Source organism: Molothrus ater, chromosome 6 (assembly GCF_012460135.2).
Source record: "Molothrus ater isolate BHLD 08-10-18 breed brown headed cowbird chromosome 6, BPBGC_Mater_1.1, whole genome shotgun sequence".
Classification (NCBI taxonomy): domain Eukaryota; kingdom Metazoa; phylum Chordata; class Aves; order Passeriformes; family Icteridae; genus Molothrus; species Molothrus ater.
This window is the reverse complement of record NC_050483.2, coordinates 62,084,274-62,099,168: the sequence shown is the minus strand read 5'-3', so window position 1 is coordinate 62,099,168 and position 14,895 is coordinate 62,084,274. Positions and strand designations below refer to the sequence as shown.

General features: G+C 52.7%; 1 protein-coding gene across 2 annotated transcripts; it reads right to left on the bottom strand.

Moving 5' to 3' along the window:
• Positions 1-287: 287 nt before the first annotated feature.
• KLHL28 (kelch like family member 28) lies at positions 288-14,786 on the bottom strand. 2 transcript variants are annotated; one of them, XM_036384703.2, is made up of 7 exons: positions 14,587-14,786; positions 12,142-12,386; positions 11,679-12,026; positions 10,217-10,767; positions 6,300-6,743; positions 2,064-2,272; positions 288-1,329 (listed from the first exon to the last, which is right to left on the bottom strand). In XM_036384703.2, exons 3-7 carry the CDS (start codon positions 12,024-12,026, stop codon positions 1,166-1,168), a joined length of 1,716 nt encoding a protein of 571 aa, XP_036240596.1. In that variant the 5' UTR covers positions 12,142-12,386; positions 14,587-14,786; the 3' UTR covers positions 288-1,165. The 2 variants fall into 2 exon arrangements, with proteins under 2 accessions (XP_036240596.1, XP_036240597.1); XM_036384704.2 differs by lacking the exon at positions 14,587-14,786 and adding an exon at positions 13,799-14,348.
• Positions 14,787-14,895: the final 109 nt, after the last annotated feature.

Sequence of the window (14,895 nt, the reverse complement as noted above, 5' to 3'; positions counted from 1 at the left end):
TCTCTGACCCAGTTTTCACTGAGCTCAGGGCTGTGTGATTAAGCCAGTGGCACTGGGGTTAGCCCCAGGAGCTGCCCCTCAGCAGCACACACGTTTGGGGTGAGCCCTGTCTGAACTCCCTGCACTGCTGTGAAGGCAGAACTGCCTGAAGAACCCGAGCTGGGATGTCCCTGTTTGTGAGAATGGGAACAATAAACCTGAAATCCCCCATGAATTCCACAGGGCGTGGGACTGCAGAGCTGCAGGGGCACGGCGGGGATGGAGCAAAGAAGAAACCAAACCAGTGGAACAATCCAAACATGCTTTATGCACCGAAATCAGCAACAGCCTCGGGGGTACCCCTACATTTAGCACCATTGTGAGATGGGAGCACTCAGAGGAAGCAATCATACAGTCCTTGAAGAAAGGGGAACACGGACATGAGCGAGGATGGGAAGGGCTGGGATGGAGGTTTTATTGGGTGCCATGCTAGGAACGCTGCTGCTCTGATTTCTCCTCGCATTCCAACGGAAAGCACTCAGCAGCATGAAGTCAGTTCATCTAGCACTCGTTTCTCCATGAGCAGAACACAGAAGGGAAAAGTTAAAAATGCAAATTCTCTTCGTCAGATCCAAAACCGTCCCGAGGAGGCAATAAATTTGCCTTGTAAACGTCTCCAAGGATCATCCCAGCCCTCCTACCGGGAAGCAGGTGACAAAGGAAGAGTACAGGCAACATCCTATGGCATTTATTATGTACAAACCTTGAGATACAGAAACAAGGCAGCCCTTGAGTTACCGGTCGTGAAAAGCCCCGTGAAGCACTGGTGCTTTCCCGGTGTGCAGCCCAGGCGGGGCTCAGCCCCGCTGCGCTCACCCCCCGCGCTCACCCCGCCTCCCCAGCACGGGGAACTCCGCGTTCCACAGGAGGAAGAGACACAAGCTCTAGAAAGGGTGGGATGGACACGTTCCCAAAACCGGATGGACACGTTCCCAACTGGATGCCAGCTCTCTCCCGAACCCCCGGCCGCGAGCAGGGTGCCAAAGGCAGCCGGACACGGAGCTCTCACCCTGTGCTCCCGCAGTACCGGAGGATGCCCGGGCCCCAGGAGCGGCTCCCTGGCGGCCCCGGGCCGGGCCGGGCCGCGGGCTCAGCTCCGGCCGCCCCCGTGCGAGGGGCAGCGGCCTCAGAGGGCCGTGAGGCCGAAGTTGCAGCGGCAGTACATCATCCCCGCCGAGTCCAGCCACGAGTCCGAGATGGGCTCGTACCGCTGCACCGTGTTCAGGTAGGAGGAGCCCGAGTGCCCGCCCACCACGTACAGGTGGTTATCGATCACCGCCGCGCCCACGCCTGCGGAGAGAGGAGAGCATCAAACCCTGCGGGAAGCACCGGGCTGTGTCCGCACCCGGAGCCACCCCCGGAGCCCCCTCTGGCTAAAGAAAAGGGCTGCGAACGAGGGAGCCCTCTCTGTCCGGGTCTGACACTCCTTTTGTGCTGTTCTCATCCCCTTCCCTACAATGAAACAACCTCCCTCTGTGCCAGCGCCCCAAAAGGGACCGTGGGACAGAACCATGCAATGTCCCGAGCTGAAGGGACCCACAGGGATCATCCCAACCCCATCCCTGCCCAGACCCCCAGCAATCACACCCTGGGCATCCCTGGGTGGCATTGCTGGGGCCGTGCCCATTCCCTGGGGAGCCTGGGCAGTGCCAGCACCCTCTGGAATAGTGGAACCTTTCCCTGATCTCCAGCCTGACCCTCCCTGGCCCAGCTCCAGCTCTCCCTGAATCCTGTCCCTGTCCCAGGGAGCTGCACCACAACCCTGCACCCCTGAGTCTCCACAGCCAACAGCGAGCAGAGAACTGCTGCAACTCATCACAGCTGAAATCACTGAAAAAACAGGAGGCAGAGTAGAATTACTACTTCCTTACAATTTTTGTTACAGCTCAGCATTAATAAACTGAACTTGGAGAAACCCAGATCCTTTCACAGACTGCTGAAGTGACCCTCACCCACAGATGGAGTCCCTGGCACTCTCCCTGCAGGTGTTCCCAGCTCAGAGGTTCATCTCTGCCATGTCCCACCTGTCCTGGGCTCCTTCATGGGCCGGCACACCGTCCACTGGTTCTGGTGGGGGTCGTACCTCTCGATGCTGGACAGGTGGGACACCCCATTGTGTCCCCCCACCACGAAGATGAAGCCCAGCATGACCCCCACCCCAAAGTTTATCCGTTTGTCAGCCATGGAGGCCACGGTCTCCCAGGAGTTCTTGCTCGGATCATAACGTTCCATGCTGCAAGGCAAACACAGCCATGAGCCAGGGATCTGGGGAATTCACTGCTGGAATGGCACAGACACAGCTGTGAGCCAGGGATCTGGGGAATTCACTGCTGGAGTGGCACAGACACAGCTGTGAGCCAGGGATCTGGGGAATTCACTGCTGGAATGGCACAGACACAGCTGTGAGCTCGGGATCTGGGGAATTCACTGCTGGAATGGCACAGACACAGCTGTGAGCCAGGGATCTCAGGAATTCACTGCTGGAATGGCACAGACACAGCTGTGAGCCAGGGATCTGGGGAATTCACTGCTGGAATGGCACAGACACAGCTGTGAGCTCGGGATCTGGGGAATTGACTCCTGGAGTGGCACAGACACAGCTGTGAGCCTGGGATCTGGGGAATTCACTCCTGGAATGGCACAGACACAGCTGTGAGCTCAGAATCTGGGGAATTCACTGCTGGAATGGCACAGACACAGCTGTGAGCTCGGGATCTGGGGAATTCACTCCTGGAATGGCACAGACACAGCTGTGAGCCAGGGATCTGGGGAATTCACTGCTGGAATGTCACAGACACAGCTGTGAGCCTGGGATCTGGGGAATTCACTGCTGGAGTGGCACAGACACAGCTGTGAGCCTGGGATCTGGGGAATTCACTGCTGGAATGGCACAGACACAGCTGTGAGCCTGGGATCTGGGGAATTCACTGCTGGAGTGGCACAGACACAGCTGTGAGCTCAGGATCTGGGGAATTCACTGCTGGAATGGCACAGACACAGCTGTGAGCTCAGGATCTGGGGAATTCACTGCTGGAGTGGCACAGACACAGCTGTGAGCTCAGGATCTGGGGAATTCACTGCTGGAGTGGCACAGACACAGCTGTGAGCCTGGGATCTGGGGAATTCACTGCTGGAATGGCACAGACACAGCTGTGAGCTCAGGATCTGGGGATGGATTCACCCCTGCAGTATGACAGGCACAGCTGGCTCTGCCAGGGATCTCAGGGATGGGATTCACTCCTGGAGTGGCACAAGTAGAGCTGGCTCTGCCCAGAATCTGGGAGTGGGATTCACTTCTAGAGTGGCACACACACAGCCATGAGCCCGGGATCCCAGGAATTCACTCCTGGAGTGGCACACACACAGCCATGAGCCCGGGATCCCAGGAATTCACTCCTGGAGTGGCACACACACAGCCATGACCCTGGGATCTGGGGAATTCACTCCTGGAGTGGCACACACACAGCCATGAGCCCGGGATCTCAGGGAGAGGATTCACTCCTGGAGTGGCACAGCTCCAGCTGGCTCTGCCAGCATTACCACACAGGAATAATGGAGTACAGAGAAAAGGGCTGGAGCTGATGGAAAATTCAGTGGTGCAGTTGTTTGGTACAACCCAACAGCAGCACCCAGAGGTTGTGTTATCACCTGGGAAGCGTCAATCACACCCCAGGGCATTTCCACAACAAAAGCAGCCCAACAGTGTTGCCAAAATTCAGTTTTAACCTATTTTTATAATATATTTAGTCAAAGTTTGGGCACAATGATCTTAAAAGACTTTTCCATCCCAAACAGCTCTGTGATATTTCCCCCTGGCACAGCAGCTGGTTCAGCCTCTCCCATGTCCTCCCTGTCCCACTCTGCTGGATCTTCAGGTCACACCCTAAAACCAAGAGGTTCCTCAGAGCTGAAAGCTCCTTCAGGATGTCTGGTGTGATTTTTTAAAACAAGAATTTAAAATGCATATCACATAAATAACAATCTATTAAAATAATATCATAATATATTAAAGTAATATAACGATCTAGTAAAATAATATAATAATCTATTAATATAATAATCTAGTAAAATAATCTAGTAAAATAATATAATAATCTATTAAAATAATGTAATAATCTATTAAAATAAAAATGCTGTGGGAAACTGAACACAATGCAGAGCTGAAGTGTATTTCTGTGGCTACACAGCAAATCCAAAACTACCTTGAGGCTGGCCTGAAAATAACATTCAGAGAGAAAAAGCATGTGGAGAGTGTATTTATATTCCTCAGGAAAAGCTCAAAAGAGGCTGCTGATCAAACCACTGAGGGCAGGAGAGGTTTCAGGATCAAAGGGAAATGAATTCTCATCGTTATTAACATTTCTGATCACTGTACAGATGGTCAGTCATTAACACACTCATGGCTCAGGGCTGTTCCTGCCCAAGTGCTGCTGCAGGAGCACAGAGGGCAGGAAAAAGGGAAGAGGAGATCAGCAGCAGCACCGAGTTTGGAAAAGGGGGTTCATTACCCAGTGTGAGCTTGATTTAATGCCAGAGCTTGGAGAAGCCTGGTGCTGCATGGCATGGCTCAGTACTCACCCCTCCAAGCACAAATAAAACCAAATTATTCACAGAATATGGAACACCCTGAGTTAAAAGGATCAAGGAGTCCAAGGATCCTTTTTCTAATAGAAAGAAGAACCTTTTCCTAAAAGAAGAACCTAAAGGAAGAGCCTTTTCCTAATATCCAACCTAAACCTCCCTGACTCAGCCTGAAGTATAAAAAGTCAATGCAATTCATCATTACAGCACCTGGTGCCACCCTGCTGAACAATCACTGTGTCCCTCCCTAGGAACAAGAGTTTCATTCTTTATTCAGCTCTTACACTTGCAGTTTATTATTCTGCTTCCTGGAGGGCCATTCAGCTGATTTGTTCCCATTTTAATGATGGAAAATGATTCCTTTGGGTAACTGGATGTCCCTGGACATCCACAGGGAACAGAGGAGTTAAAGAGCATGGTGGGACCAGGAAAACTCCTTGGGAATGCAAGGTCTGAAACAACCCCTGGAGTCAGAGCAGTAATGCCCATCCTCAATCCTGCTTTGAGCAGTCACACTAATTCAAGATCCCATCAGAGTTTTGCATTTATTTTGTTGTACTGAGCATGGGAAAAGTCCAATTCACCTCAAATCAGGGCTTTTGTGGTAAAACTCAGCACCCTCCCTCACATTTTGCAGGCTTGAGTTCCAAGGCTCAGTAATGTGCAGGCATGTCTTTGTTTTTACCTTTTTGGTAAAATCACCTTTTAGGTGATCTAAAAAAGGAGTCCAAACAAGGTGGAACACACAAAGTGGAATAAAAATAAAGATTTCCCTTTTGAATGATGGGACTGGTGTGACAGTACAGGGATTAATGAGGCCCAGGATCCACTGGAGATTATTTAATTGGCTGCCCAGGGGTTTGCTGGTGCCCAGGTGGGCACACAGTCATCCCAGCATGTAGGGGGGCAGGACAAGGATTAATGAGGCTGCCCATGGGGCTTGGTGGTGCCCTGGTGGGTCCCCCCAGCACACACCTGTTCATGTGGGCAGGGCATGAAGCATTAAAAAGGCTGCCCAGGATGCTTTGGTGGTGCCAGGTGGGCACAGGGTCACCCCCAGCACATCTCCGCTCATGGGGGCAGGACAAGGATTAATGAGCCTGCCTGTGGGGTTTGCTGGTGCTAGGTGGGGACAGAGTCACCCCATCATGTACCTGTTCATGTGGGCAGTGTGGGTCCCCCCAGCCTGTACCTGTTCATGTGGGCAGGGGAAGGTTTAAATAGGCTGCTCAGGGGGTTTGGTGGTGCCCAGGTGCCCCCATCATGTACCTGTTCATGTGGGCAGGACAAGGATTAAAAAGGCTGTCTAGGGTGTTTTGGTAGTGCCCAGGTGCCCCCAGGCCGTACCTGTTCATGTGGGCAGGACAAGGATTAAAAAGGCTGTCCAGGGTGTTTTGGTGGTGCCCAGGTGCCCCCAGCCCATACCTGTTCGTGTGGGCAGGACAAGGATTAATGAACCTGCTCAGGGTGTTGTGGTGGTGCCCAGGTGCCCCCAGCCCATACCTGTTCGTGTGGGCAGGGGAAGGATTAATGAACCTGCTCAGGGTGTTTTGGTGGTGCCCAGGTGGGCAGAGGGTCACCCCAGCCCGTACCTGTTCGTGTGGGCAGGACAAGGATTAAAAAGGCTGCTCAGGGGGTTTGCTGGTGCCCAGGTGTGCCCAGGTGCCCCCAGCCCGTACCTGTTCATGTGGGCAGGCCCGTAGCCCCCGATGGCATAGATCATGCCGTCCAGCACGGCAGCAGCGAAGCAGCTCCGTGTCCTGCTCATGGGTGCCACCAGCTGCCACTCCTTGCTCTTGGGCACGTACTTCTCCACGCTCCGCAGGTAGGACTGGCCGTCGTAGCCGCCCAGGGCGTAGAGCTCGCCGGCCAGCACGGCCACGCCCAGCGTGCTGCGGCTCTCGAACATCCTCTCCAGGGAGCTCCAGGTGTTGGTGTCGGGGTCCCAGCACTCCACGGAGCTCTCGTGCTTCCTGTAGCTGATGCCCTGGCACACGTGCGTGGCGATGCCCCCCACCACGTACATCTTCTGCTCCAGCACGCACACCCCGAACTCGTAGCGGGGGATGCTCAGAGGGGCCAGCCCGATCCACGAGTCGTTCTGGGGGAAATACATCTCCATGCTGCGGGGGAAACACACAGCCAGTCAGCAAAGGAAGAACTGCAAGGCCTGAAAACGTGCCCCAGAGGGAGGAGAAAACGCACCAAAACCAAACCAAACCAGCCACAGAAACGGGAGAGAGAAAAGCAAATTACAGAGAGGGAAGCACACATCTGCATTTACAAGTGTACATTTAGAAACTACAACTTGCAGTTTATAAATGTGCATTTTATGTGCACTCGGTAATTTAAACAAAGAGTCCACGTAGCACAAACTACCCTGAAAAATCCATCTTTAAAACACTTTATTTCTTTTAAACAGCATTCTAAACCTTAAGTCAAGGTTTAGACTTAAGGTTTTAAGTGTGAACCTTAAGTGTAAGCCTTAAGTGTAAGCCTTAAGTGTAAGCCTTAAGTGTAAGCCTTAAGTGTAAGCCTTAAGTGTAAGCCTTAAGTGTAAGCCTTAAGTGTAAGCCTTAAGTGTAAGCCTTAAGTGTAAGCCTTAAGTGTAAGCCTTAAGTGTAAGCCTTAAGTGTAAGCCTTAAGTCTAAGCCTTAAGTCTAAGCCTTAAGTCTAAGCCTTAAGTCTAAGCCTTAAGTCTAAGCCTTAAGTCTAAGCCTTAAGTCTAAGCCTTAAGTCTAAGCCTTAAGTCTAAGCCTTAAGTCTAAGCCTTAAGTCTAAACCCTAAAATACCATTTTCTTTTAATTATACTCAGTGTGAGAACACAGTGGGCCTAGCTTGCCCCATATAAAGCCTAGCCAATCTACCTGAATAGTTTAATTAATAAAATAGCTAAATAATTAAGAGGTTATCTGGTACAGAGGAAACATGATCTGTTCAAAAACCATACAGGAGCTGGAGAACTGACAGGCACTAAGAGCCAGAAACAGGAGCTGCTGAGACACCAGAGAATAGAGATTAAATAGATCCTAAGTAATTTTGTTATTATGAAGCACCAAAAAATCGAAAATAATCCAAATTGTACTGGAAGGCTGCATTTTTATAATCACTGAAGAAGGTGGGAAAGAAGCAGAGCTGAAGAATATCAGAGAATGACTTTATTCACTCAAACCTTTTTTTAATGAAGCACAAAACTCCCTTTATTTTTTAAGTCTATAAACCCAACAATTCCCAGCCCTGACATCTGATTTAGTATCAGTGACTATCACTGGGAAAATTAACTTGAAATGACTTTGACACCTCTGAAGCCAGGGAAAGGAACACCCAGCTCTGGCCAGGTTTTCACAAGTGTTCCTCTCTGCAAGCACAGAACTGTCCCAGCAAAGGAGATGCCAGAATGTGCTGCAGAATCCAGCTGTGGAACCAGTCCAGGCAGCCTGCCTGGGCACAGGGAACACCAAAGCTCTGTCAGTGGAAGTGCAAATGGAAAAATGGATATTTGGATACGAACAGCCCACACACACTTTAACCAGCAGCTCTGGGAATGTTAACCCCATGTTCCCAGCACACCCAGCCACACCAGCTTGGGACATGAAGTTGTTTTTCTCTCTCTTTTGCTCCTTCTGCTCCCTGGAGGGGCCTCAGGGACTCTCCAGGAACTGAGGAGGTTCATTCTGGAAGGCAGTGAGGGAGGAGGGGCACCCACCTGTTCCTGCCTGCACAGACACCTGCCCACAGCTGGGATTAAAGCCAGGATCACAGCATGATCCAGAACCCCTTCATGGAATCCCAGGATCCCTGAGGCTGGAAAAGAGCTCCAGGATCAGAGTCCCAGCTGTGCCCACCCTGAGCCCAGAGCTCTCAGTGCCACCTCCAGGAAATCCTTGGGCACCTCCAGGGCTGGGCACTCCAAACTTCCCTGGTGCAGCCACTTCCATTTTCTCCTTGGAACAATTCCTCCTGCAAATATCCTGTAATCCCTCAGTACAGACAGAGGCAGAGCTCAGATCTACCCCTCTCTTCTGGATGGAAAAATCCAACAATTCATTCCCAAAATTCAGGCATGGCAGCCACTAAATAACACAGGACAGCTGCTGGGGAGACAATTCCTGCTTCCAGAGAGGAACTTCTGTCCTAAATCACATCCCAGGATCAACAATGCAATGGAAAACCTGGAGTGAAACCCTACCTGGCATTATTGAAATATATTCAGCTTAGATTGGATATTTCATCAAAATCAGCCCAAAAATCTTATCAAAATCTTATCAAAATGAGCCCCAAGCTGGAACTCCCAGGTACAATTTTCCATGGGGAAATTCCTGCTGTGCCCACCCTGGGGCCGTTCCCTCTGCTCCTGTCCCTGTTCCCTGGAGCAGAGCCCGACCCCCCCGGCTGTGCCCTCCTGGCAGGAGTTGTAGGGAAAAGTCCCCCTGAGCCTCCTTTCTTCTCCTTCACTCTGCTCTGATTAAGTCTATTTTAATTCAAGGAATTTTGAATTATCAGGAAGCACATTTGTCAGACAGCAAGTTAATTTTTACGATTTGTTTGTAATAATAACAAATCAGGGGGAAAATTAAGTAAAATACCTGGAAGGAAAAATGAGAACTGTACAGACTTAATTAACCACCTTATTAACTCAATCAACAGAATGAAAATTATTCCAGAGCTTTTTTGTTTGCACAAACAAATGTCTGGCACAAACAAAACCCCCTAACACTGCAAATTATTCATGAAATAAAAGAGGATTTTGAACTTGGGGCTCATCCTGGTTAAAAAAACCTGCTGAAGAGTTTCTGTGGAAGAACTTGGGGCTCATCCTTGTTAAATAAAAAAAAACCTGCTGGAGAGTTTTTATGGAAGAAGTTGGGGCTTATCCCGGTAAAAAAAAAACGAAATCCTGATGGAGTTTTTGTGGAGAAACTTGGGGCTCATCCTGGTTAAAAAAAAAAGAAAACCTGCTGCACAGTTTTTATGGAGAAATTTTGGGTTCATCCTTGTTAAAAACACCCTGCTGAAGAGTTTTATGGAGAAACTTGGGGCTCATGCTGGTTAAAAAAACCTGCTGGAGAGTTTTTATGGAAGACCTTGGGGCTCATCCTTGTTAAAAAAAACTGTTGGAGAGTTCCTATGGAGGAACTTGGGGCTCATCCCTGTTTAAAAAAAAGAAAAACTGCTGGAGAGTTCCTATGGAGGAACTTGGGGCCTATCCTTGTTAAAAAAAGAAAACCTGCTGAAAAGTTTTTATGGAGGAACTTGGGGCTCATGCTGTTAAAAAAAAAAAGAAAACCTGCTGAACAGTTTTTATGGAGAAATTTTGGGCTCATCCTTGTTAAAAAATTCTGCTGAAGAGTTTTTGTGGAGAAACTTAGGGCTCATCCTTGTTAAAAAGCACTGCTGGAGAGTTTCTATGGAGGAACCTGGGGCTCATCCCTGTTAAAGAAAACCTGCTGAAGAGTTTTCATGGAGGAAAAGAACAACCACACCCCGCAAACCCTGGTGGGACTCCCAGATCTGGTCCAAGCCCAGAGACAGGGGGATCCCAGCTCCCGGTGTGCCCTGCCAGGGGTGCCAGGCAGCGCCCAGGCCGCTCCTCACCTCTCCAGGCAGGCGAAGAGCCCGGCCTTGCCCCCCACGGCACAGAGCACCTTGGGCGCGCAGCGGGGCCGCGTCAGCAGCATGGTCTGGTGGGACAGTCTGTGCTCGGGCATGAAGTGGTACTTGAGGGCCTCGTTGAGCAGGTGCTTGCAGGTGTGGTCGTCCCGGATCAGGTGGTTGGCCTCGTAGAGGCGCGTGAGGAACTTGACGCTGAGCAGGGGCAGGCGCACGCAGTGCAGCAGCTGCGCCAGGTACTTCTGGCGCTCCTGCACGTCGTACTTGATCCAGGCCTCCAGGGCGTAGAACACCGTCTCCTCCGTCAGCACGTTCAGGCAGTCGTTGGACACGATCTCGTCCAGCTCCGAGTGCGTCAGCTCCAGGAACTCCTCGGTCTGGCACACGTCCTCGAAGTTCTGGCAGATGAACTTGCTGGCGGCCAGGTAGAGCTCGCGGCAGCCGTAGGTCTCGGCGAAGCGCGAGATGCCGATGCAGTTGCCGGGGTCCAGCTGGCTCTCCAGGAAGGCGCAGCACTCCTTGACCACCAGCTTGACCTGTATTGGAATTAAATACCAATATTGCCTGATGGAACGTGCCTGGCCTGGCCTGGCCTTGCTGCTGGACCAAAGGTGGCAGCTGTGGTGGTTTCACCCCAGAGACGCCTTTGGCTGGCTGGGTGCTGCAGCTGGGCGCTTGGGACAAGTCCAGGCATGCAAGAGCTCAGGTTTACCCCTGGTGGAGAAGCTTTAAGGCGAGCTGAAGGAAAAAGGAGTTGGGTTCTGTTAGAGGGTTTTGATCCAGAGCTTTATTCCTGGCACACAGGAATCCAGCAACTCTGAATCCAGCAACAGCTCCAACTGAACTGCGTGGTTGCCGTGTCTTTTAACCCCGGGGAGAGGGGGAGGGAAGGGGTAGGGATCCCACCAACCAGGTAAGGGGTCGGGGGGAAGTTGTCACCCTGGTTTTTTAAGATTTTCTAAGCCTTCTGATGTTGACATTCTTGTAGTGAACTTTCTCACACGCTTTCTGTAAATAACTCATTGTTTTGCATTCCCTTATGGAGGAAGAGAGAGTTGATGGACTGTTGGTTTGACCAGTGGCATTGGAGAGATGCCACTGTCATCCTCCAATCCACTGTCACTTTTGGAAAACTATAAATGTTACAGTCAGGAAATAAACTGCCCTTTTTTTCCTTCACCTTGAGAACGGTGGTGAGCTTGTGTTCTTTTGTGTCCTATAGCGACAGCAAGTCTCAGGGGACAAATGCCACCTGGATGGCCCAATGTCCCCAGGGTTGAAAGGCATCTTTTGAACTCTGCCAATCACCCTAGGCCCTTGCTGGAATGCCAAGACTGACGCACAGCTCTCAGCAAGGGGGCAAGGGAGGGGAAGGGAGAGGCTGTTGGCACGCCTGGGGAAGGAAGTGGGACAGCTGAACCAGGCCATTCCATGGCACCACACAGACCTGCAGCAGGTTGGCGGCGGGCAGCAGCGACTCCACGGTGTCCTGCGAGATGAAGACGGTGCCGGTGTAGGCGTACTCCACGATGGCCTGCAGCGCCGCCTCGTCCACGCACTGGAACTCCACCTCGGCGTTCTCCTTCTCCGACAGGTTCCCGGTGAACATGGCCTTGAAGTAGGGGCTGATGCTGGCCAGCACGGCCTTGTGCGCGTGGATCTTGGCCTCGCCGGCGCGCAGCACCACGTCACAGAGCTCCTGGTGCTGCCGCAGCAGGTTCAGGCCCTGCAGCAGCTGCTCCGAGTGCAGCGGGGTCAGCTTGGCCAGCAGGAACGGCGGGGACGACCCGTCCATCTGGGACAAACACAGTTCAGAGCTGTCACCTCACGGTTCGGCACAGAGAACGGGTAAAGGGTGGTTTTCTGTCTGATAAGGTTCGTTACTCCCCAGTTCCCTTTTCCATCCTTACCTGCTGCACTTTTTCGTACAAGTTAAATCCAGGACTTCAAATGTTCATTAATAGTCTGTGCTAGATTCAAGTCTGAATTAAAAAAAACACAACCATCACTTTTTTGTTGTTCTGCAGTAAAATAAGATCTGATGGTTGGGGTGCCTGTGTAGGGCCAGGAGCTGGATTGAAGATCTCTGTGGATCCCTTCCCACTCAGGATACTCTGTGACTTTACATCAAGGGTTTGAGAGAACTGAACAGTGGCTGAAATAGAAACAAACACAGATAACTGAAGAATACAACTGGCTTATTTGAGATGAAGTTTTAAAAGTTCTTAAACTCCTTTTGTGCAGTTCAGCTCCTGCACTAAACTCCTTTTGTTCAGCTCCCTGCCTGCTTAGTGCTCCTGGGGAGCAGCCCAGTGCTGCTGTGCCTGTCTCTGGCAGGGAGCAGCTCCCCATTCCCATTCCCATTCCCATTCCCATTCCCTCTGCCAGCCACCCCCACAGAGCCAGTGGGGCTGGAGCAGAATCCTGGGCTGTGGATGCACAGTGGAGCACAGGAGAAAGGGGAGATCCTCACCTCACCCTGTGGCCCCCACCATGCCAGGAGATCCCTGCTGGGATGGGCTCAGCCTCTGGAGAGCTCAGAGCTGCCCAGGTGAGCAGGGGACAGGCTGAGCACCCGGAATTCTCAGCACTTCCCAGCACTGGCAGCTGCCCACGCTCCCCAGGAGCTGCAGGAGAGCAGAATCCTCACTCCCCCACACAGCTCCTCTCCCCCACGTCCCGTGCACATCGTGACACCAGAGCCCCCGGGTTCCTGCCCTAATTAGAGGCACCTGCTCTAATTCCAGCTCCCTGAGCACTACCAGGGTGCAGCAGCTCTTTGTTCAGCCCCCAGCCCTGCACTGCTGAGAGGTGGAGGGTAGGGATGTGTCAGGATCCTGGGCCACGGGGAAAGAATCCCATTGTTCTCCAGGGAACAACCCCCCCACTCCTGAGCAGAGCAGCTTTTGATTTGCTAAATGATCTCTGCAAGATCTCGCTTCTTTTATCTTCATAATAAGTGCATCGTTTGCACAGCTCCTTAAATGACACCTCACTTGCAGGTGAGCCCACTTAAAAGTGCTTCATTGGAAATAATCAAATGGGTTGCCAACGTTTAAATGCAAAAAACAGTAGCAGTGACAGGGAAGGGAAGGGGCTGAAAAAGCTCTTACCCATGAAGAGATAAATAAGCTTTCCTGTTATCACTCTTCACTGGAAAAAATAACTGAAAGAAACTAATTTAAGTGCATCTGCAAAAGGCAAGATCAGAGACAAATCTTTTCCTTGTCACAATTTTGCAGCACAAATTATCTATGGAAGAATTGAAAAATTTTAAATAATAAAAAAAAAACTGCCCAGAAGCTAAAGAATGTGTTCCCCTTTTGTGTTTGTGTTCAGTTCCTGGTTTGATCATACAAACACACAAAAATCAGGAAACACAAGGCACCACCACATGGAAAAAGGAGTGGTCCCAGTTCAGCTGCAAAACCTGCCAAAACACCTATAAATAACCACATGTAAGGTATTCTGCACCAACAGAGCTTCGTGTACCACCCTGGTAGAACCTCTCACCCCCCTGCAGGGCCAGGCTCACCCATACCATGGATTTGCTGTTATTTATTTTACTTTTTAGCAAGAAGTCAGCAGCTGGAACATGAAGCAGCCCTGGAATTGCATCCCAGCCCAGCGATCCGTGCTCAGGACACCAAACGGCTCCGGGCTGTCAGATCCTCCCAGTCTGTGGCTAAAGCTTATCTCCAACCGCAGCAGGGACTGGAAACAAGAGGTTGTCCCAGGGAACACCTGAGCCGGGGATGTGGGCGTGCACAGGGACTGGAAACAAAGAGGTTAACCCAGGGAACACCTGAGCCGGGGATGTGGGCGTGCTGGGGAGCAGCACAGGAGCTGCGGGCTCTGCTCTGCCCTGCCCCGAGCGCGGGTTTGGGACCGGCAGGGACGGGGCTGGGCTGGATCTGCGACTGTCGGGGAGCTCCAGCCCCGAGGCGGGCCGAGCGCGGCTCCAACAGCCGGGGAAAGAAAGGCAAACACAGCAGAAGCTGCCCCGCTTCTGGAACTGCTGCTCTGCCCGGGGCTGGGCTCACCCCGGTGCACCGGCTCCGCTCTCGGCCGGGGCTCGGAGCGCGCTGGGCCCCCGGTGTCCCTGCCCAAGGTCCTTCCAGCCCAAAACCACTCCGGGTCCCGGTGTCCCTACCCAGGGTCCCTCCCAGCCCACACCGCTCCCGGTCCCCGCGGCTCCGCCACTCTCCCCGTGCCGGGCGGGCCCCCCGCGCAGCCGCTCCCGCCACACTCGCACCCCGCCCGGGGACGCATGGCCGCCCGCACGACCACCCCGCGGCAGTGTCCCGGCTGTATCACGGCGGGTCCCGGCCGTGCGGCGCCGTCCCCGCTCTCACCTGTGCCGGGGTGCCCCAGGCCCGGCCCGGCCGCGCCGCAGCCTCGTTCCGCCGCTCCGCCACCGCCCGCTCCGTCACTTCCGGCCGCCCCGCCCCGCGCGCCCCGCCAATCAACGGCCGCGCCGCCGCACACACCCACACCCGCCCGTTCCCGGGCGCTACCACAGCGCGCGCCGCGCGGGGGGCACGCCGCGATTTCGCTTCTCCGCCGGTTTTGCTTCACTCCATCCCCGCCTCTCGAGTGACGCTGCTCTCCGCTTCTCCGCCACCGCGTTCGTGCCCCGTTCCGCCCACAGCGGCCTGAGGAGA